This window comes from Dipodomys merriami, unplaced genomic scaffold (genome assembly GCF_024711535.1).
Source record: "Dipodomys merriami isolate MVZ:Mamm:240054 unplaced genomic scaffold, mDipMer1.0.p SCAF_2, whole genome shotgun sequence".
Lineage (NCBI taxonomy): Eukaryota > Metazoa > Chordata > Mammalia > Rodentia > Heteromyidae > Dipodomys > Dipodomys merriami.
In genome coordinates this window covers 29157692-29179932 of record NW_027203381.1, presented here as the reverse complement: position 1 = coordinate 29179932, position 22241 = coordinate 29157692, and the positions used below count along the sequence as shown (strand labels likewise).

General features: G+C 36.4%; 1 protein-coding gene across 1 annotated transcript in view; it reads left to right on the top strand.

Annotated features, from left to right (window-relative positions):
• Window positions 1-21930, top strand: part of Elp2 (elongator acetyltransferase complex subunit 2) — a 35125-nt gene extending 13195 nt beyond the window's left edge. The window contains exons 9-22 of the mRNA XM_070029314.1: window positions 1110-1205; window positions 2549-2649; window positions 2820-2951; window positions 4811-4960; window positions 5646-5840; window positions 7000-7069; window positions 7676-7771; window positions 7867-7924; window positions 9319-9391; window positions 13494-13686; window positions 15629-15750; window positions 17840-17973; window positions 18491-18604; window positions 20808-21930. Coding sequence (XP_069885415.1) covers window positions 1110-1205; window positions 2549-2649; window positions 2820-2951; window positions 4811-4960; window positions 5646-5840; window positions 7000-7069; window positions 7676-7771; window positions 7867-7924; window positions 9319-9391; window positions 13494-13686; window positions 15629-15750; window positions 17840-17973; window positions 18491-18604; window positions 20808-20964 — 1691 coding nt within the window. The 3' untranslated portion in view covers window positions 20965-21930. The remainder of the gene's footprint in view (window positions 1-1109; window positions 1206-2548; window positions 2650-2819; window positions 2952-4810; window positions 4961-5645; window positions 5841-6999; window positions 7070-7675; window positions 7772-7866; window positions 7925-9318; window positions 9392-13493; window positions 13687-15628; window positions 15751-17839; window positions 17974-18490; window positions 18605-20807) is intronic.
• Window positions 21931-22241: the final 311 nt, after the last annotated feature.

Genomic DNA, 22241 nt, shown 5'->3' with positions numbered 1-22241 from the left:
TGCCACTTCCGGCTTTTTTCTTTTTGCTTATGTGGTGCTGAGGAATCGAACCCAGGGCCTCATGGATGCAAGGCAAGTGCTCTACCACTGAGCCACCTTCCCAGCCCAATGATTAATATTTCTTAGTAGATTGATTTGCAACAGGGTATTACTGGATTTTCAGTCAGCGTAGAAGACCTACAGCAATGGTATAGTGACTTTTCATTGGATACCTATTTAAGAGAGGCAGGCTGAACTTAAATCTCTACATTTGAGTGATATATTCTAATTATGGTTTTCTTCCTCTCTTTAGAACAAAGCCCATGCCTGCATCATTAAACACCACTCATTTAGATAGAATTTTCCTTTCTTACTGTTCTTGATTACAAAGCCCATTAAAATTCAGATTTTGGTAATAGAAGTTTATAGAAATGATACAACCACCATATTAATGAGAGTAGCTGTATCCAAAGAAGAAAATTGTCATGATATTTTTATTGATTATTTTGTTTATCAAGACCAAGATATTAAGTTCCCCTTATTTCTACATTTATTTTTAAATGATATTTTAGAATTTAAAAAGTTTTAAAATACTAATTTATATGTTTATACTTTGATAATGAGTTAGGAAACAGAGGCTAGTTTGTTTTCACCCATAAAATATTTCTAAAATTGAAATGTATTTAATTTTTATGGTACTATGCATTGAATCCACAGTCTTGCACATTATGTTATATCACTGAGCAACAACTCAGCTCTATTCTTTAATTGATACATAAAATCATAAAAATTGTAAATGAGATATTTCACCATTTGCATATGTTGCATATGATTTTACTTTTTAAATTTCAGTGTAATGGTTATTTCAGAAAAACAGTAAACCATTCTTAATATTTATTCATAACAAAGTAAGTAAAAATATCTAGAAAAATTTATTTTCAGAACTTTTTCTATAATTTTGAACACATTATATACTTGTTAATGAAATTTAGAATATATATACTTTTTTTGAATCTTCACTAATATATTTACTTCCAAATTTTTTGACATAATTGCACATTTGATTTGGGTATACAAATGTTCTTTTTAGATATGCTTTGAGGGTCTGAGTTTCATTGTTTTTGTTGTAGGTATTAAAATAACATTTGCAGTTATTCTGGAGACTGTGCTGGCTGGTCATGAAAACTGGGTAAATGCAGTTCATTGGCAACCCTCCTTTTACAAAGGTAGGAAGAAAACATAAGTAAATCCCTGGATCAGTTTAAATTTCATGGTTTTTTAAGCTGACCAGCTGAGACAGAGTATTTTGTTTTTTTCCCAAATAAGTCTTTACTGGGGCCATTTTTTTTTTTTGCTAATTTTTTTTTTTTTTTTTTTTGTCAAGGTGATGTACAGAGGGGTAACAGTTACATAAGTAAGTTAATAAGTATATTTCTTGTCAAACTTGTTACCCCTTCCCTCATTTTTTTCCTTTAGAGGATTTTTTTGAACTTGATTAGAAATTGCATATGTAAGATGTTTTCAGGTTGGCAAAGTATAAGACTATTCCTGGTATATTGGTCACTTGGTTCCATTAAATTTGTTGTTAGTCAGGTGCAAGTGGCTCATGCCTGTAATCCTAGGTATTCAGAGACTGAGATCTGAGGATCTTGGTTCAAAGCCAGCTTGGCCAGGAAAGTCTGTGAAAGTCTTATATACAATAAACTACTCAGAAAAAGCAGGGAGTGGCACTGTGGCTCAAGTAGTAGAGCCCTAGCCTTGAGTACAAAGGGGCTCAGGGACAGTGCCCAGGCCCTGCAGTTTAAGCCCCAGGACAGACAAAAAAAGATTATTTTGTTAAAGTCTAGCACCAATGCCTTATGTCTGTAATCCTAGCTACTTAGGAGGTTGAGATCTGAGAATCACACTTTGAAGCAAGCCAGGACAGTAAAGTCTGTGAGACACTTATCTCCAATTAACCATCAAAAAGCTGGAAGTAGAACTATGTCTCAAATGGTATAGTGTTAGTTTTTAGCAGTTTTTAGCAAAAAAGCTCAGAGACAGTTCCCAGGCCCCAAGTTCAAGCCCCAGGCCTAGCACAAAACAAAACAAAAAGAATTGAATATTATAGGTATTCAGAAGCTCTGTATGTTCTTTGTAAGCTTTCCATTCCATCCACCTTATAGTACTGAAGTCAGTGCAAATCATTCCCATGCTTTTTTTATATTTTATTACATTTATACACAGCCATAAACAATATTATTTTAGTTCCTAAACTTTGGTATCAAGCTGCATTTATATTTTATAATATTTTAAATTTACCACATTAATATGTTTGGGTTTAATTTGTTACAAATGTTTACATATTTGATTCATATAGCCCTGGTTATTCTTTTGTTGTTGCATTGCAGTATTCCATTGTGTGAATGTATCACAACTTGTTATCTCTTTTTCTAATGATAGACCTTTTTGTTGTTTTATAAATTGCTACATTGAATATTCTTATCATAACCCTCCCTTCTTTTGTGTGTGGTACTCTGCAAACATGATGCTTGTTGCTCACCTAAAGGCATTAGTTTTTATTCTTTAGATGGTGTTCTACAGCAGCCAATGAGATTATTGTCTGCTTCAATGGATAAAACCATGATTCTTTGGGCTCCAGATGAAGAGTCAGGAGTTTGGTTAGAACAGGTAAAAATGTGGATATTTAAGAAACAAAATTGGGCTTTGTAAACCAAATATCTAAGTCCCAAATCTGAATTCATAGAACTGTAAATTTTCACTCTTTGTATACATTGGAATCTGATTTCTCATTGTGAGAAATGGGATTATTGATGGAGAATTATTTTCTGTCACTGAAGGTTCGAGTAGGTGAAGTTGGTGGAAATACTCTGGGATTTTATGATTGCCAGTTCAATGAAGATGGCTCTATGATCATTGCTCACGCTTTCCATGGAGCATTGCACCTTTGGAAGCAGAACACATTTAACCCAGTAAGAAAAGCACTTTTAATGCATTTCTAATCAAATTAATGACTTCTCAAGAAACCTAGCAAGTAGTCTTTTACTTATGAATTATAAGTAACACATAGTTTAATATAGTAAAGCATAGTAGAGACGTTTAAGTTGAAGTGACGTCATATTCGGATAAGAGAGCATTGTTGAGGTATTGAATGATACTTAAATGAGTTAATCTTTGTATAGGGACTAGATGTAGCTCAGTGGTAGATCACTTGCCTAATACCCTGGATTTTATCCCTAGCACACCCTCCTCAAGTGTATATATGTGTGTATGTGTGTGTATATATATATATATATATATATATATATATATATATATATATACGTATATATATATACTTGTTTTTCTATGGAAATTAGAATCTGTTCTAAAATAAACACAAGGAAGTTAATTTAAAAACTGATAAATTTCCTACTATATATGGATATGAAAATGATCTGAAGCAAACACAGATAGAAACTTTCTTTTTTTCTTTTTTTTTTTTTTTCTTGTCCTGGGGCTTGAACTCAGGGTCTGGTCACTGTCCTTGAGCTTCTGTTGGCTCAAGGCTAGCACTCTGCCACTTGAGCCATGGCTCTACTTCCAGCTTTTTTATTAACTTATTGGAGATAAGAGTCTCATGCATTTTCTTCTCTGGGCTGGCTTTAAACCACAATCCTCAGATATCAGAGTAGCTAGGATTACAGGTGTGAGCCACTGGCGCCTAGCTTGAAACTGTATTTTTTTTTATTACTCTTTTGTTTAGCTTTGATTTTAGTTAAGTAAATTTCTTACATATTCACAACTAGAACTGAATAAAAAATAAAATTCTAAAATTAATCACAAAAAGAAACAAATTTGTATTTCAAGTTGTAGTATCACTGCATCAAAAGTATTATTACTTCAGGTAGCACAGGAGTACTGTGTTCTAAATGCCAGTCTCTTTAGGATATTTTCTATACACCAAGAAAAAGGTTTCTTTTGAATTTTCACTATTTGTGATAATATGCCAATAATGTAATTTGAAGCTGCTTAAGGGTATTATAGAATAAAGTTTTTAAAAGTTATGGCCATTGCTATGTAAAACAAAAGAAATGCAAGAATAAAATAAATTACTAAACCATCAGAATTTGGATGTTGTGTAAGTGGAGTTTTATATGTATGTGTATAGATTCGCATACATACACATGTGTTGTTTTTGTTTTCATGTAGTTTTTGTTTTTGAAGGGCTGTTTGAGTTCTCCCTATGTAGCTTAGGCTGGCTTCAAACTTGTGATTCTCTTGCTTAAGCCTTCAGAGTGCTGGGATTGCATGCATATGCCAGTACTCTTGGCTTATAAGTATATTTTAAATAAATAAACAAGCAAAATAAATTAACCCAAAGAAATATAAATGTTGAGTGAAATATGACTCAGCAGATTCTGAATGTGCATCTGATCACTTTTTATAAAGGAAAAATTCATGGATTTGCGTGACTTAGTTTGTGGGCTTTGTCATATATGGCAGCATTGTTCTGAATATTTTATGAGTTAAATTCATGTAATTCTCTTAATGTCCTGTAGAGTAGTTGCCATTATGTAATAATACATTTTACCACAGAAAGATTAAGTTGTATCTGGCTGCTAGGTGATGATCAAGAAATGTTGAGGGAAATTTCCTACAGCTTCAAAGGATATATTTGATTGTTTGGAAAATAGTTTCTATTATTAGGTGGTCCCATCTTGTATATTAGCTTTTCACTTTCTAGAGAGCTTTACTCTTTCATATTTCCCAGAGATGAGTGCTCTACTTTGAATGGTGATAGTCTTTGATTATTTGGTATGTGTCATGTTTATGTGCACTTTCATTGTAGAGAGAATGGACTCCAGAGATTGTCATATCAGGACACTTTGATGGTGTTCAAGATCTAATTTGGGATCCAGAAGGAGAATTCATTATTACTGTTGGCACTGACCAGACAACTCGTCTTTTTGCTCCATGGAAGAGAAAAGACCAGTCGCAGGTAAAACATCTTCCTACTTACTAAATCTACATAAAATAACTCGTGTGAACACATGAAAAGTGGGGTAGCATTCTTGGACATTAGGAAAATGCATTAAAACCATGGTGAGATACTACTATATACTATATAGATTGCCTGAAGTAAGAAATCCTGACAACAATAGCTGGTAGGACTGCAGAAGGACTGGAACTTTCATGTATTTTGGACATCTCATGTGGAATGACCCAACCACTCTAGAAAACAGCTTAACGTTTTCTTAAAAACTTAATATCTCTGCAATTCAGACAGGAATTTAAATTTAAATTGTCAGTTTGGACAACATGTATCATCAGTTTAAAAAATGGTGTGGATTGTTTTCTAGGTCTCTTGCTAACTTGTTGCCTCATGTTTTTATTGTTTAAAAAATATACAAAAATAGTTTTTCTTTCTTTTTCTTTTTCTTTTTTTCTTTTTTTTTTTTTTGAAGTACTAGTGTTTAAACCCAGGGTCTCAGGCTCACTAAACATGGGCCACAGTTCCAGTCCTGCTTTTTTCTTACTATTTTGGAAATGGATTTCAGCAAACTTCCTGCCTGGGCTATCCTCAAAACTGCTATTATGAGTAGCTAGGATTACAGGTTACCAATGCCTAGTGAAAATTGTTTTTTTTAAACAGTCATTCTCAGTTATCCTCTTTTAATTCCCAGGTGACTTGGCATGAAATTGCAAGACCTCAGATTCATGGTTATGACCTGAAATGTTTGGCAATGATTAGTCGATTTCAGTTTGTATCTGGAGCAGATGAAAAAGTTCTTCGAGTTTTTTCTGCACCTCGGAATTTTGTGGAAAATTTTTGTGCTATTTCAGGGCAATCACTGAATCATGTGCTTTGTGATCTAAGTGTGAGTATTCCTCTACACATTTTTACTTAACTCTAGTTTGTTTTTGGTGCCAATACCAGGGCTTGAACTCAGGGCCTCACGCCCTCAATTAGCTTTTCCCCACTCAAGGCAGGTGCTCTACCACTTGAGCCACATCTCCACTTCTGGGTGTTTGCTAATTAATCAGGGATATGATTCTCCAAGACTTTTCTGTCAGGGCTAGCCTTGGACTATGATCCTTAGGTCTCAGTCTCCTGAGTAGGTAGACTCACAGGTATGAACCACCACCAGTACCTAGCTCCCCTGCATTGAAGTTTAAATTGTAAGAAACTCTTAGCATATAGTCATGTAGCAATTTCTTTGAGTTAGCTTACAGCCTTACATATAGTAACTTGATTGTTTTAAATTGCAAGACCGAGGCAGAGTATTGCCTCTTCCATTAACACTGAGTTTTAACGTCAGTCCTCAGTTAAATATGTTCAATGAAAAAACTATGAATATATTTGCAGGAAGCTTCTGTGTTCACTTGACCATCATCAAGAATGTGTGTATGAAGCTGTTTTGGTGGCAGAAATCTGGCCTTCTATTTACAGTCTACTATATTTCTTCTGAGACTGAATCCATTGGTCTTTTAGGATTAGATCAATTTATGGATGAGAAGGTTCCTGATTTTATGAATTGGGTGGAGTTGAGGATAGGGACTGTTTTTAGGACAGTGATTGCTCAACATTGAATCTATCAGATTCAAGAAGTGGAAGAATAGATACCCCCCCCCCAGGTGGTCTTAAAACTGCTTTTAAGCATTTGTGAGTGGGACTATTTTGGAGTGCCTGAAATAACAGTAACTTTTAGGATTTAAAGCTTACATATCATCTAGGGTGCCATATGCTGTTAAGAAGGCTGAGGTCTGGAAGATCAAAGTTTGAAGCAAACCCGGGCAGAAATGTCTATGAGACTCCATCTCCAAAATAACCAGCAAAAAGCAGGACTGGAAGTTGAGGCTCAACTGGTAGAGCACCAGCCAAGCAATCATGAGGCCTTGACTTCAAACCTAAGTACTACCAAAGTATAAACCAAACATGTAAACAAAATACCTTACATATCAATTTTTTTTATTCTACCAAAGTATAAACCAAACATGTAAACAAAATACCTTACATATCAATTTTTTTTATTCTAGCAAGACGGCAGTCTTCCAGAAGGAGCTGCTGTCCCTGCATTGGGATTATCAAATAAAGCTGTTTTTCAGGGTAAGGCTTTGGTCTCCAAAATTATTGAACCCATAGGAGAACTTTAAGTATTACACAGTTGCATAATGTGCATCTAATGCTCACTACAGTTGTTTTAAAAATCACAATACATCTATTCGTCTTCATCAGATATGATTTTCAAAGTGTGTACATATGCAAACCACTGAAACAGGTACAACTTTCAAAGTGTTTTACAGAGCACTATAACAATAGATATGAATCTGGGCTATGTGAGTCAAAGAACATGGAAGGAATCATTGTGGATTTCATTAATGTCTATAGCTGTTTGTTTGGAAAGTAGTAAAACAATAGAAATGCCTTTGTGTTTAAAATCATATGGATAGTTTTGAAATACACCATTTTGATGTGCTACTACTTTCTCATGGGTGGCCTTAGTGTTCTTTTAATTGTATAGAGGGGTTACAGTTACATAAGTAACTTAATAAGTACATTTCTTGTCACACTTGTTATCCCTTCCCTCATTTTTATCCTGCTTTCCTTTTCCCCCTAACCATACCCCAAAGTTGTATAGATCATTTGAGACAGTAATTGAAACATAAAGATATAGTGACTCCATGCATGGTTTTGACATGTTTTTTAAACTAGGAGATATAGCTTCTCAGCCTTCTGATGAAGAGCAGCTGTTAACTAGTACTGGCTTTGAATATCAACAAGTGCCCTTTCAACCTTCTCTACTTACTGGTAAGGAGTGACAAAAACATAATTTAATAAAATCATTGGTATACAGACTATAGTATCTTGTTGATGGCTAAATGAGTGCTTATTTTTCTATATAGAGCCTCCCACTGAGGATCACCTTCTGCAGAACACTCTGTGGCCTGAAGTTCAAAAGCTGTAAGTCACAGTGTATTCTCTGGTTTGATTCTATCATAATCTGAGGATTTTATCCTCCTTACAACTTTGTTTTCTCTGTTACCTTTCTCCTGTATACATTTTCTTTTTTTTTTTTTGGTCCAGTTGTGGGGCCTGAACTCTGGGCCTGGGTGCTGTCCCTCAGCTCTTCAGCTCAAGGATTGTGCTGTACCACTTGAGCCACAGCGCCACTTCCGGCTTTTTTCTTTTTGCTTATGTGGTGCTGAGGAATCAAACCCAGGGCCTCAGGCATGCAAGGCAAGCGCTCTACCACTGAGTCACCTTCCCAGCCCCTGTATACATTTTCTCTGCTCAATCATGTTTTTAGTGGTTATTCAGAGGGATAGGATCAAATCAAATCTCACATCGATCTTTGTATTGCTATTGATTATACATATCAGGTTTATTGGTCTTTCTAAATTAGGCATAATATAGTATATATTTTAAGGACTGGGATATAGCTCAGTGGCAAAATGGGTGCCTGGCAAGTGTTTGATCCCCAGTTCCAAAAAAGAAAAAACAAAGTAAGACAAAAAAAAACTTTAAGCTTTGTTATTTCCCTGGTCCTCTTTTTTCTATTTAAAAAAAAATTTTTTTTTTTGGTGCCAGTACTGAGGCTGCCAGTACAGGGTCTGGCTACCATCTCTTAGCTCTTTTGCTCAACATTGGCATTCTACCACTTGAGCCATTGCTCCACTTTCAACTTTTTGATAGTTCATGGGAGAGATATCTCAGAGGCTTTCCAGTTCCTGTTGACTTTGAACCATAATCTTTAGATCTTACCTTCCTAGGTAGTAAGATTAAGCCTTTTTTGTCTTTGATGGCTCTCATCAATACTTTTACTCGTTAATTTTTGTTGTTGGTGGTGGTCATGGGTCTTCAACTCAGGATCTGGGCCTTTGTCCCTGAGCTTTTTTGCTCCAGGATGGTGCTCTACCACTTTGAGCCACACCTCCACTACTGGATTTTTTTTTTCTGGTGGTTAATTAGAGATAAAAGTCTCAAGGACTTTCCTGCCCACCCTGGCTTTGAACCATGATCCTTAGATCTCAGCCTCCTGAGTAGCTAGGATTACAGGCGTGAGCCACTGGTACCCAGCTGCATCATAATTTGTTACAGTCAGCTGAGATAGATGAAACCTGAATGTTAACCTGATTGTTTGAATGACTCGTATTACTTTCTTAAAAGCTGGCATTTTTGCCAGTCTCCCTATTTTTAACCCCAACTATTTACTTAGACAAAAGTGTGCTGTCCCTTAAAAAAATTGTGGGTTCACAGAGAAATTGATGCTACTCATTCCACTTTTTAATGTTTTGTAGAATAAGCACAGACCGTTTACTAATATAGAGGTCATGTATTTTCTCTTTAAATTTTAGATATGGACATGGTTATGAAATATTTTGTGTTGCTTGTAACAATTCAAAGACTCTACTTGCCTCGGCCTGTAAGGTAGGGAGTTTTACCTTTTCTTCACAAGTTGTTTGGGTCATGAGGCTCCTGCAGGTTGATAGAAATTTAGATGGAATGCTACATGAAAGACCACTGGTGCCTGCTGTTCCTGAACCTTAACTTTCTCAGCTTCTCTTACTGTGTGTCTTCCAAGCTTGCACTTGATCCAAGAGAAGAATTACGCAGCTGCTGGATGGAATACACGTAGATGTCTGTTTTATTCAGTTGGTATCTGATATTTCTTTGATGACCTATTGGGATATATATGGGAAGTGTACCACTATTGTCTTTGGTGCTATTAGTACTTTAAATCCAGAAGTATTTGTTTAGTGAGCCCAAGTGCCTGCTTTTTGGTGTATATAGTCCATAGCTATATTGTGGCAACCAGAAGATTTTCCACCTAGATGGTTATGTTGCCTATGAATGAAAATCTTTAATATCTCAATAATATGTCTTAATATTTAATAGAAGTGATGACAGCAAACAATTTTGTTTGGTTCTCATATCAGAAACAAACATTCCTGTCTTCATTGAGAATGTTGTTTGCTATAGCTTTCATCTTCATCTGTTTATAGAAGTTCCCTGAAGTTTCTAATTATCTGCAAGTCTATCTGGTATGGATGCTCAATTTTGGAAATTCTTTTCCTTCCTCTGTTTCTCTTTTTTTTTTTTGTCATGGGGTTTGAACTCTGGGCCTGTCCCCCGAGCTCTTCAGCTCAAGGCTAGCGCTCTACCACTTGAGCCACAGCACTACTTCTGGTTTTCTGGCAGTTTATTGGAGATAAGAGTCTAATGGACTTTCCTGCCCGGGCTGGCTTTGAACCATGATCCTCAGATCTCAGCCTCCTGAGTAGCTAGGTTTACAGGCGTGAGCCACCGGCACCCGGCTTCTCTGTTTCTCTTTTTAAAAATAAATTTTATTTATTTTTTTCAAAGCCGATGAACCAACTTTGCATTTCCAGAACCAAAATCAACTTCTTCATAATGTATTGTCTTTTTGCATGTCATTGGATTCTATTTGCTAAAATTTTGTTAAACATTTTCAGTAGTTTATGAAGGTTATCACACTTCAGTTTTCTTTCCTCACAATGGCCCCATGTTTGTCATGTAATGCATCATAGAAGTAATTCTTTCTCTACAAATCTCGAATAGTTTGTGTAGTGTTGACATAACTTTTAAAATTTTTCATAGAATTCTCATTCCGATGATTTTTGCAAAAAGGTTTTTAATTACATGTTAGTAGTTATTAATGAGAATATTTAGATGATCTATTATAGTAGTTATTAATGAGAATATTTAGATTATCTATTGTTCCTGGACTTCACTTTAATAATCAGTGTCTCAGGAAATTTATCCCTTTATTTGGTATTTCAAATTTACTGGCACAAACTTTCCATAATATTGCCTTATGATGTTTTTAATAATCATAGAAACTCCACTTATGTTACTTTTATGTTTCTACTGCTGGCAATTTTTGTTTTTTCCTCCTTTGTGCTTTGTATTGCAATGGAGCATTCTGGAAATTGAACAGTAAATTGATGATTTTATATTCCCAAAGAGTCAATTTTTTATTTCACTGATTTTCTTTGCTATTCTTTTTTATCACTGATGTTCACTTGTATTTCTTTCTTTCTACTTATTTAGATTGTATCTCCTCTTTAGTTTTTTTCCCCTCTGAATATTGTTTTCAGGCTTATAGAAATACCGTTTGACCAGACCACAGCCGTCTTGAGTCATAATTATTTTGATTGCCTCTGAGTAACTTTGATCTGTTTTTCCCAGCACACTATAAAAGTAAACCAAAACCATTAGAGTATATGCAGAGTTTTATGACCCAGATCCTGATATTATGGGAGCCAGGAACGTGCCCAACATTCTTGATAGTAGCTTAAGATAATGAGGAACATTTCTGCCAAGATGTAATCAGTCTTGTCCTGACTATTTTATAAGCTCCATTTCTGACCATCTTGGGATTAACTGGTCTTGCTGCCCACAATCATGCCTTGTGAGTGAGGCCCAGTAAAGTATACTCTGGATCTCCAGTCTCTCAGCTCTTTATGGCAGATGCTCATACGTTGGGACCCAGTTTTTCAAAATAATTATTTCCATAAAGTTAAGTGTGCTTTTAAAATTTTCATCCAATTAAAACTAGTTTCTGACTTTCTTCTGATTCATCATGTCTTTTCTTTTTAAAAAAATTTTGTGGGTTGTGGGGCTTGAACTCAAGACCTGAGCACTGTCCCTGTCCTCCACTTTGAGCCATAGCTCCACTTCCAATTTTCTGGTGTTTAGTTGTAGATAAGAGTGTCACGGACTTTCCTTCGCTGGGCTGGCTTTGAATTGAGATCCTCAGATCTCAGTCTCCTGAGTGAGTAGCTGTTACAGGTGTAAACCCCCAGCACTCAGCTTGATTCATCTCTGACCAGTGGGATATTTCAAAATATATTATTTAGCTTCCATTTACTAAGTGTTTTCTAAGTTCTTTACTTTCATTGATTTATGGTTTAGTTTTATTTTGATCAGAGACCATATTATCACTTGAACCCTTTGAAACAAATCTTGCTTAGTACCTACATTCAGTTGAAAATAATGTGTGTTTTGTACTTTTGGATGGAGTGTTGTATAACTAATTATATCAGTTTGTTGATATTGCTCAAATTTTTATGCTTTCAGTTTTATTGAAAGTTGCATTTTGAAACTTTGTGTCTTTTTCCACCATTTTATTTTTAAGGTATTCATTTTATTTCAGTGGGTTGTTTAGAGGTAATATACAATTGAGTCTTGCTTTTTCATCTGTTATCAGTCTTTCATTTGAATAGGAGAATTTACTATTTCATCTGTATTAATGTGAAAACTGGTTGGATATAACTCACATTATTTGTCTTCTCAGATCCATCTGTTGTGTTTTACTTCTTTTGGATTCATTATTTTTTATTTTGATTCCACTTTGATTTTCCATTTCTTTGGACTAGCATACCTATGTGGTACACAGGTTTCATTGTGATAATTTCTCTGCATACATGCACATATATTTCCATACAAGTGCTCTGTATATTGCCTATATGTATGGAAATAATCCTACCATGTGGTGGGAATACTTTTTCACCAGACATTTTTCTCTCTCTTGAGGGTTTTCTTTTCTTTTTTGTAATGCAATTCTTGTAGCTGTAGATTCTTTTTTAAAAAAAGAATTTGTTCTTCCTTTTAAAATGATCCTAATCGTGGGTTGGTGTTGTTTTTCTTTAAAAAGTGTTGAAATGTTATGTGTGCAGCACAGATACTTGATAATTCATCTTTTCAGTTGTATGTGGTGTGTGTGTGTGTGTGTGTGTGTGTGTGTGTGTGTGTGTGGTGTGTGTGTGTGTGTGTGTGTGTGTGTGTGTGTGTGTGTGTGTGTGTGTGTGTGTGTGTGTGTGTGTGTGTGTGTGTGTGTGTGTGTGTGTGTGTGTGTGTGTGTGTGTGTTTCAGTCCTGGGGCTTGAACTTAAGTCCTGGGTGCTGTCCATCATCTGCTAATGCTGTACCACTTGAGCCACAGTTCTACTTCTGGCATTTTTTTGAGTAGTTTATTGGAGTTAAGAGTCTTATGGACTTTCCTATTCAGGCTGGCTTTAACTGCAGTCCTCAGATTTCAGCCTCCTGAACAGCTAGGATTATAGTGTAAGCCTCCAGCACTGTCTATGATTAATCTTTTCTATCCTACTTTTTTCCACTTCTTTCTAGAGATTAGCCTTTGTCGCTGGATGTTACTTTCTTGGAGTTTTATGGTTTTTTGAAGGGTTTTTTGTTATTGTTGTTGGTTTTGGGGTTTGAACTCAGGGCCTGGGTGCTGTCCCTGAGCTCTTTTGCTCAAGGCTAGCGCTCTACCATTTGAGCTACAGAGCCACTTCCAGTTTTCTGGTGGTTAATTGGAGATAAAAGTCTCATGGACTTTCCTACCTGGGCTGGTTTTGAACCATGATGCTCAGATCTTAGCTTCCTGAGTAGCAGCTAAGATTACAGACATGAGCCACCAGTGCCCATAGGGACACATAGGGACAATATATTATTTTTAATGTTTTCTTTCTGGTTAAATAGCTTTGTGTTTCATGTGTGTCCCACAGGCAGCTAAGAAAGAGCACGCAGCTATCATTCTTTGGAATACTACATCTTGGAAACAGGTGCAGAACTTAGTTTTCCACAGTCTGACTGTCACCCAAATGGCCTTCTCACCTAATGACAAATTCTTACTGGCTGTTTCCAGAGATCGAACCTGGTCATTGTGGAAAAGGCAGGACACAATCTCACCTGAATTCGGTAAAACAGCTTTTGACTGGGAAAGTTACTAGTGAAGGAGTTATATCTATCATATACACATTAAGCAGCTGTGTGGTAAAGAGAAATAGGCAGCAAGGTGAGGGCAGAGCCCCATGCTGTGATGAAGCCTTTCAGTTTTTGGATAACTGAGGGAGACTTAGGCTTCCTAGTAAGATTTAAATAATTACAAGTGATTTGTGGCTTACTTCTTGTGATTATATATTCAGGATGGCATTTGTTCAGCAGTCTCAATATATGTTTAGACATTTGCATGTAGAAAATTAAATTCTGCAAATAATTACAGAATGTAGTCACTAAAACAAGTGGATAATGGATTCTGAGCTAGGATTTTATAGGAGTGAAATAATGAAGATATTACCAAGAAAACTTGTAATGGAGTAGTTTCTTTCTTTTGTCTAAACTGGTTTATAAATGTAAAGAGGTTTTTAAATTAGGACACTTATAGGAGACAGTTAGCTTTTCCTATCCTTCTCTGTCACATTAGGAAAGGCTAGTTAGGCATGTGTCTGGATGATGTGACCCTGGGCAGGTTGTTGTCTGCTCAGATGTGGCATATATTTTAAAAAAGAAAAGAATGAAGCTTTTATTGTTACCTCTGTATACTATTCCCCTAATTTCTTCTGGTTCCTGAATTTTAGAGAACACTTAAAATGTGTTTATTTCATTTAAGCTTGAATTTTTATTATGCATTGATATGATTTGTATTGTATCTGATCCATCAATATTTCTATTCCATTGAGAATAGGGAATATCTAGGAATTATAAAACATGCTCAGAAGTATGTGTTAGCATAGATTACAGATGTTCCCTGAAATCAGATGGTTTGACTTAGGAATTGGTCAACTTTGCAGTAGATGAAGTGACATGCATCTGGTAGAAACATAGTGACAACTTTTGAATTTTATATTTTCCTGTGCTAGCTATATGAGTTCATTGCTGAACAATGGCAGCACACTGCAGCTCCCAGCAGCCTCATGATCACAGAATAAAGAACCAGCTCTCTTCACTGTGTTGTGTTGCTAAGCATTGATGTCTGCTAGGTTGTTATATTAAATGCATTTTTTACTAAACGGTATTTTTACTTTTCAGTTGGTTTGTCAGTGCATAACACAATTGTAAGTTGAGGAACATCTGTATTTTCCTTCTCATCACTAATGATTTCCTGACATACAATATTTTTTAAAAAATTGCTGGGCATCAGTGGCTTATGCCTGTAATCCTAGCTACTCAGGAGGCTGAGATACGAGGATCGAGGTTCAAAGCCAGCCTGGGCAGGAAAGTCCATGAAACTCTTATCTCTAATAAACCACCAGAAAACCAGAAGTGGTACTGTAGCTCAAGTGGTAGAGTACTAGCCTTGAGCTGAAGAGCTGAGGGACGGCGCTCAGGCCTAGAGTTCAAGCCCCATGACCGACAAAAACAAACAAACAGTGCTATAAGTAACATATATACCATTTTTTGTGTGTCTTTATGGATTTTAAATGAATGAATCTACTCCCTTTCTTTCCTTATAAGCAGTTACATGTTACAGGTTTAGCCCATATAAAGTTACCTTACATTTAAACCTTACAAAGAACATTTTTCTTAAGATCCCTCCCTCCCTTCTTTCCTTTCTTTTTTCCTCTTGTTTGTGTCCTCCCTTCCTTTCCTTTCAGGCTTCTCTGAGAAGCATCAATTAAATTCTTTCTTGGCCATCTCAAAACTGTTTATTGTCAGTCACTAGAGTTGGCTGGTCGATATAGAAGCATCCCCTACTAGAAGAAAAGCTATGTGTATACAGACTTCTGGTGAGGGGTCAGTTGCAAATGTGAGCATATGGAAATCAATTACTGATTGTACAATTCATTTGGCACTTAAGCAGGACTATCTAAGGTAAAAAGTTTTTTCTGCTTTTTAAGTACTGTATACATGTGTTTTTCAGATCCAATTTTCAGTCTCTTTGCCTTCACAAACAAAATCACTTCTGTGCACAGTAGAATTATTTGGTCCTGTGATTGGAGTCCTGATAGTAAATATTTCTTCACTGGGAGTCGAGACAAAAAGGTACTTTTGAAAAAACTTAATATATATTTCAAATGTAAATTAACATTTTTGCAGGTATGATTGAATAAAATACACAATACTGTCTTTCTGATACAACTTTTTTGTGTGTATTCCAGTTCTGGGGCTAGAACTCAGGGCCTCATGCTGTGACTTTTTTTTTTCAATCAATCCTGGCACATTATCATTGAGCCATACCTTTACTTCTGGCTTGTTTGCTAGATACTTAAAAATAAGACTCCCATGGGTTTTTCTGCCTATGCTGGCCGCAAACTGTGATCCTCTGATCTCAGCCCCCTGAATAACTAGGATTATAGGTATGAGCCACAAGTACCTTGCTTCTGATATAATCTTTAAAAATTAGTTCACAAACCATATATGCATATAAAAGCTTTTTTTGCTTGTTAAATTGAACAGATATAGATCTTTGAAATATCAAAAATATGGGGAGAACTTTTTGACATGTTTCAAGGAAAAGAGCAGAACTTGCAAAATAATTTCTGGTTTTCTGATTCATATTTTCATAAATTTAAACACTTTTCTATAGTGAATATTGCTACATAAAAAATTCAGAAATAGAAAAGGATGGACCATGACCCAAGACTGAAAAGTCAAAAACAGCTAGTTATTTTTTTATTTTTTAAATGTGAGTCATTAGGCTTGAACTCAGACCCTGGGCACTGTCCTGAGCTTTTACACTCAAGGCTAATGTTCTACCACTTTGAGCCACAGTGCTACTTCTGGTTTCCTAGTTGTAATTGGAGCTAAGAGTCTCGCAGACTTTCCTGCAAACCGCAATCCTTAGAAAACTCCTGCGTAGCCAGGATTATAGGTGTAAGCCACTGGCACCCAGCACTGTTTATGGTTTTTTTTTTTTTTTTTTTTTGCTTATATGGTGCTGAGGAATTGAACCCAGGGCCTCAGGCATGCAAGGCAAGTGCTCTACCACTGAGCCAACTTCCCAGCCCCTGTTTATGGTTTTTAAACATGACTTCTCTTGTTCTCTGGGAAATGTTGAACTTAACCCATGTTCTTCCTTCTGTTTTCATTTTCTTGAAAATATCTTCTCTTTGCATTTGCTACAGACGAGAGGTTTTAAGGTAGCTTAGCATTTCTTTTTTCCTCTAGTCATACACATGGTACAAATTACTTGATCAAGGCTTGTTAGAAGCCATAGTGTCATTTGGGTTAAACACTTTAGTGCCAATCTCTCAGTCATCTTTCTTACAGGCAATCACTTCTATTTCTTTGCCTTTTTCTTGGTGGCACTGATTGATCCATGCTGAGGAAACAGCAGTGCTTCTGCCCTCCATAGTCAACCCAACAGAAAGTGGCCCATCACAGCTCTCAAGGATCTAGCAAGGGTGAAATAGGTCAAGAGGTATTTGCCGCACATTCCTACAAATGTATGTGTTTTTGCTGGCTCTGCCAGAGGCTTCTGCTCAGAATCTTTCTTTAGTCCATGTTTTACAGCCATTGCCCATTTCACTTTCCTTTCCTTTTTTTGTTAGAAGTAACATACCATGAGGCCTGAGGAATATCAAAGCAATGTCCTCCTGATGAGTGATGTAGAGGAGGAAGTAGAGATTTGATGGGTCTCCATACATTTTGAGTAACCTTTTGGGGACGTATATGTGCCTTCCATGAAGACATGACTGCTAGAATTTCACTGGGTCTGTGGGGAGGCAGTAGGTCAACACACTTAGGTAGTCGAGGTCTTAAGACCTGCCACAATGTGGCAGATACCACAGCGATGCTTGAAATGCCGTGAAGTTTTGAAGCAGCACACACAAATGTAAGAGTTACAGATTTGACAGGAAAGTCTGTGAGACTCTTATCTCCAATAAACCACCAGAAAACCAGATGTGGCGCTGTGGCTCAAGTGGTAATGTGCTCGCCTTGGGCTAAAAAGCTGAGGGACAGTGCCCAGGCCCAGAGTTTAAGCCCCACAACTGACCAAAAACAAGAACAGAAACAAAGAAACTACAGATTTAAAAGTATCAGGGCAGGTATTTTTCACCATGCTATTAGAACTCATACTTACATTGAAGTGTTGCAAGAAGAAAACTTTACAAAGTGATCTGTCTGTCAGGTGGTCGTCTGGGGTGAGTGTGACTCCAATGATGACTGCATGGAGAACAGCATTGGCCCCTGCTCCTCAGTCCTGGATGTAGGTGGGGCTGTAACTGCTGTCAGTGTCTGCCCAGCATTTAACTCTTCCCAAAGGTCAGTCTCTGTGTGGGGCCTGGTTTCATATTTCTTTGAAGAGGACTGCTTGGTTTGTCAATATTTTAATTCATGTGCTCACTTTGCTTCTGAGTTGCTATTGTTTTCCAATACTTAGGTTTCTTATAATAATTTTTAAGTTGATAGTACTCAGTGATTCAGAGAGCTGAAATATATATTGGTGTGATTGAAGGTTCTTGTTTCACCAACTATAGAATCATAGTGCTTTTTTTGTTTAAAAGAAAAAGTCCTTGTGGTATAACAGGGGTCCTACTAGTCAGCTGAGAAAGCACTGACTCATGGGTTTTTCCAGCCAAGGCCAGAGGAAAGCCTGTGTTCCTTTTCTGGCTCTTTGAAGACACAGTGGAGCATCACAGTGTATCCTGGGCTGACATCTTTAAGTTGGGGACAGTTCCATATAACAATTATATATAACAACATTGTAATGTTAGAGAAGTGATGGAGATAGCAGTAATTCATGCTCAATTAATCACTGTTATTTACTTCTCTTAAACAGATATGTGGTTGCAATTGGATTAGAATGTGGTAAGATTTGCTTATACACTTGGAGAAAGACTGATCAAGTGCCAGAAATAAACGACTGGAACCGGTGTGTAGAAACAAGTCAAAGGTATTTGCTTCCTGTTTTTGCTTCTATCAAATTAGATTAGATAGATTAAGTAGAGGTGTTGAGTAGCAAATTTAATGCCCTGTTTTCATCTAGAAAAGCACATATCTATATCTATCATGCTTATTACGAATAGTGTTACTTCTTAAAATTGATAGTAGTTATAATGTAGGCCTATTTTTTGCAATTTGCTTGACCAACTTGCTTGATTGCTTTTACAAACACAATCAAGATGAGGGTAGTTTTATCAAGGGTTTTAGAATTTGAATACAACAGATTCTTAAATTTTCATATATACTGGTGTGATATTTGGAAATAATGTAAATTGTGGTTTGTTAGCTATATTTGTAATTGAACACTTTATCTCAGCTACTATATGGCACAGACTTGGAGCATTCCTTAAGGCTCCTATGACTGGCTGTTTTTAAGCACAAGTAGTGCTTTCTGCCTTAGGTATCTGGACATAGGTATGTATTACTGCACCCAAGTTCTTCTATTGAGATAGAATATGATAGACTTACCTGCCATAGCTGGCCTGGGACCATGATTTAACTCCATTCACCCATGGGTGTAGGATGACAGATACATGCTCCCATGCCTTGGAATTGTTTGAGAAGGGATCTCAAGGGGTCTTGAGAAGGGCTTCCTTCTGATCTCATTCTCCCAAGTAGCTTGAATTACAGGACGGAGCTTGAAGTACAGCACAGAGGTCATCTGTAATCTACTTTTATACTCCCCTTATTCTGTCAGTAGGTCACTAGTATTATTCTATATCACCCATCCCATGTTCTGAAGCTTCCTCTCTTTTTCTTCTATCTGTATTATATAATTTAAGATACAATTCCATATAGCAATACTGTAATGCAGAGTGAATGGCTTAATGGAGAGATATTTGTGAGCATATGTCTTTTTCAAGCTATTTCATCTGGTGAAGTCTGTTTTCATATCAGCCAAGCATGTTTGTATGCCTTATAATTGTTGTGATATATTAAAATTAGATTCTGCTTTTTTTGCAAGGCAAGCATTCTACCACTGAGCCACCTTCCCAGTCCATCTGCTTTTATTATTGTAGCTCTCATGGTTTTGCTCCCATCTCTTTGTTAGTGAATTTAGCAGTTGAAATAGTTTGTGCTATTTACTTACTGAAGATAGAAATCCTTTGATACTACATATGCCTATCATTTGAAAATTCTTTTCTCGCCAGGCTCCCCTTCCTTCTCTTTTTCCTCCTTTTATGTTGCTTATATACTGCCACAAAGAAGCCAGAAGTCTGTGGCTCAAGTGATAGGACACCAGCCTTAAGTAAAAAAGTTAAGGACAGTGTCCAGGATCTGACTTCAAGCCCCAGTATTGGCATCAAATCAATCAATAAATAAAATTAAAACTGAAGATCTCATGGAGTTTTCTACCTGGTTGGCTTCAAACCACAGTTATAAATCTTATCCTCTTAAGAAGCTAACCCAATTTTTCTTTTTATCTTGAGATTACATTTGGTGACAGGAGCTTTCAGCATCTGAAAATGTAAAGCGAATTGTGGTATTGTTTTCAGTGTTCACTACTTTAAAACCTACCAGGATCTTTCAGTTCATTTTGTTTTGGGGATGTTTGCAGGTTAAGTTTATAGAGGATGTTGTATTTTCATGGAGATTTATTACTAATCTTCATTTGGTAGCAGTCTAGACCTGTCTTTTAGTGGGGAAAGGACTATCAATATCATATACTCTAGTAGTCATACTGAAGGCCAAGACTCTTAACATGATACAGTTAATTCTGTTATCTCATTACTCAGTGGTAAAAATGTGTGTAGAAGTCAGTCCATCTCACAGAGATGTCAGAAAGATAATCTAGAATATATAATAATGATGAAATTCTCAGAAAAAGATACAGTATTGTTATCTGAAATACTGGTTTAGATATTTCATAAATTAATCACTAAAACAACATTCAACAGAAATTCAGTGTCTGTTTCTTGCTCTATTTGGTGTCAGGGGCAGTAAGTAAAGATATTTAGTCTGATCATTTTAAAAGTAAATAGAGTAATATATTTTCCAAGTAAAATAAAGTTGCTGAAGTATTGCTGATGATATTAAAAATAAATACACTTTAATTTTGTTTTTTTTTTAACTAATGACATTAGCATATGGGAAAGCATCTGGTAAAATATTGTGTAGTTGTGGCCTACTTTAATTCTCTGTCTTGATTTCAGCCAAAGTCATACACTTGCTATCAAAAAATTATGCTGGAAGAATTGCAATGGAAAAACCAAACAGAGTGAAGAAGAAGATGGTGACTGGCTCCATTTGGCAAGTTGTGGTGAAGATCACACTGTGAAGATATACAGAGTTAACAGATGTGCACTGTGATGGACTCAGAACCACACACAATCACTGGTGTATTAAAACACTCATGTAAATACTCCACCTTTATCTACTTCATGATTGAATTGATTTTTATTTGTGAGATAACAATGATCCTATTTGAGAGCCTTAAAATCTGATGAAAGCTAAGGACTCTTCTCTGATATGTAATATACACACAGATATCCAGAACTTTGCTTACACTTTTCTGAGATTCTTTGACTTGCCTCTGTGTGTCCCAGAATAAGAACATTTTTTTTTCTTCCTGACCAAATTTGCCTGGTTTTGTGTTCTTTTGGGGCCTTTTTATTTGCCTCCTTGTCTTAATCCATTTTGTGTTGCTATAACAAAATCAGGTTGGGATACTTTATAACGAAAAGAAGTTTATGAAATTCAAGAGCTATGAAGGTCCAAGGGCCTGGCCCTGGCATCTCCTCTGTACTAGTGACAGTCTCGTGGTAGATAGAATCACAGTGGTTTTTCTTCACATGGTTAGTCTGATACTCAGAACAGTACCTTCCCATGAGAATGCACCTCAGAGATAATTTATCCCTGTTAGAAAAGTAATAGTTCGGAAGTGGCGCTGTAGCTCAAGTGGTAGAGCACTCGCCTTGAGCTGAAGAACTGAGGGACAGCGCCCAAGCCCAGAGTTCAAGCCCCACGACTGACAAAAAAAAAAAAAAAAAGAAAAGTAATAGTTCCTCTTACAGGCCTTATTACCTCCCAGGAGGCCTCACTTCTTAAAAGTTCAGGCATTTCTCAACACGAACATCACCACATTGAGGACCAAAATTCCAGCTCATGGAGCCTTTGAGGAACACATTCAAACAATATCCCGACTACAGCATTCTTTTTAGGACTCTTCACAATTATTTATTGTCCTCTTCAGAGGGAAGATATGGAAAATAAAAAAGGAAACCCATATTATTTTTATTATAGCATTCTTTATAAATAAACACACCACACCCAGTATTTTAACTGTCTTGACCTGTTCTTCCTAGTATTTACATTCTAGAAATTTGTCATGTTGTCCTGTTCTTTATGCTATAAAGGCACATGGATTCTTCTTTTAGGGGTTTACTTAAATACAGTATCCTGACTCTTAATGATAGATTTAATTGCTGAGAAATGAGTTCCAGGTCATCTGAATTTATGTGCTGGATAAAGCCAGGAGAATGCAGGATGTATGTTCCCAGGGAGGAGGTAGAGGGAAGAAGAGGGCAATAGAAACAATGTTGGGTGTGCTGACTGAGGGTTAGACATAGGTCAGGACAGATGGAGAT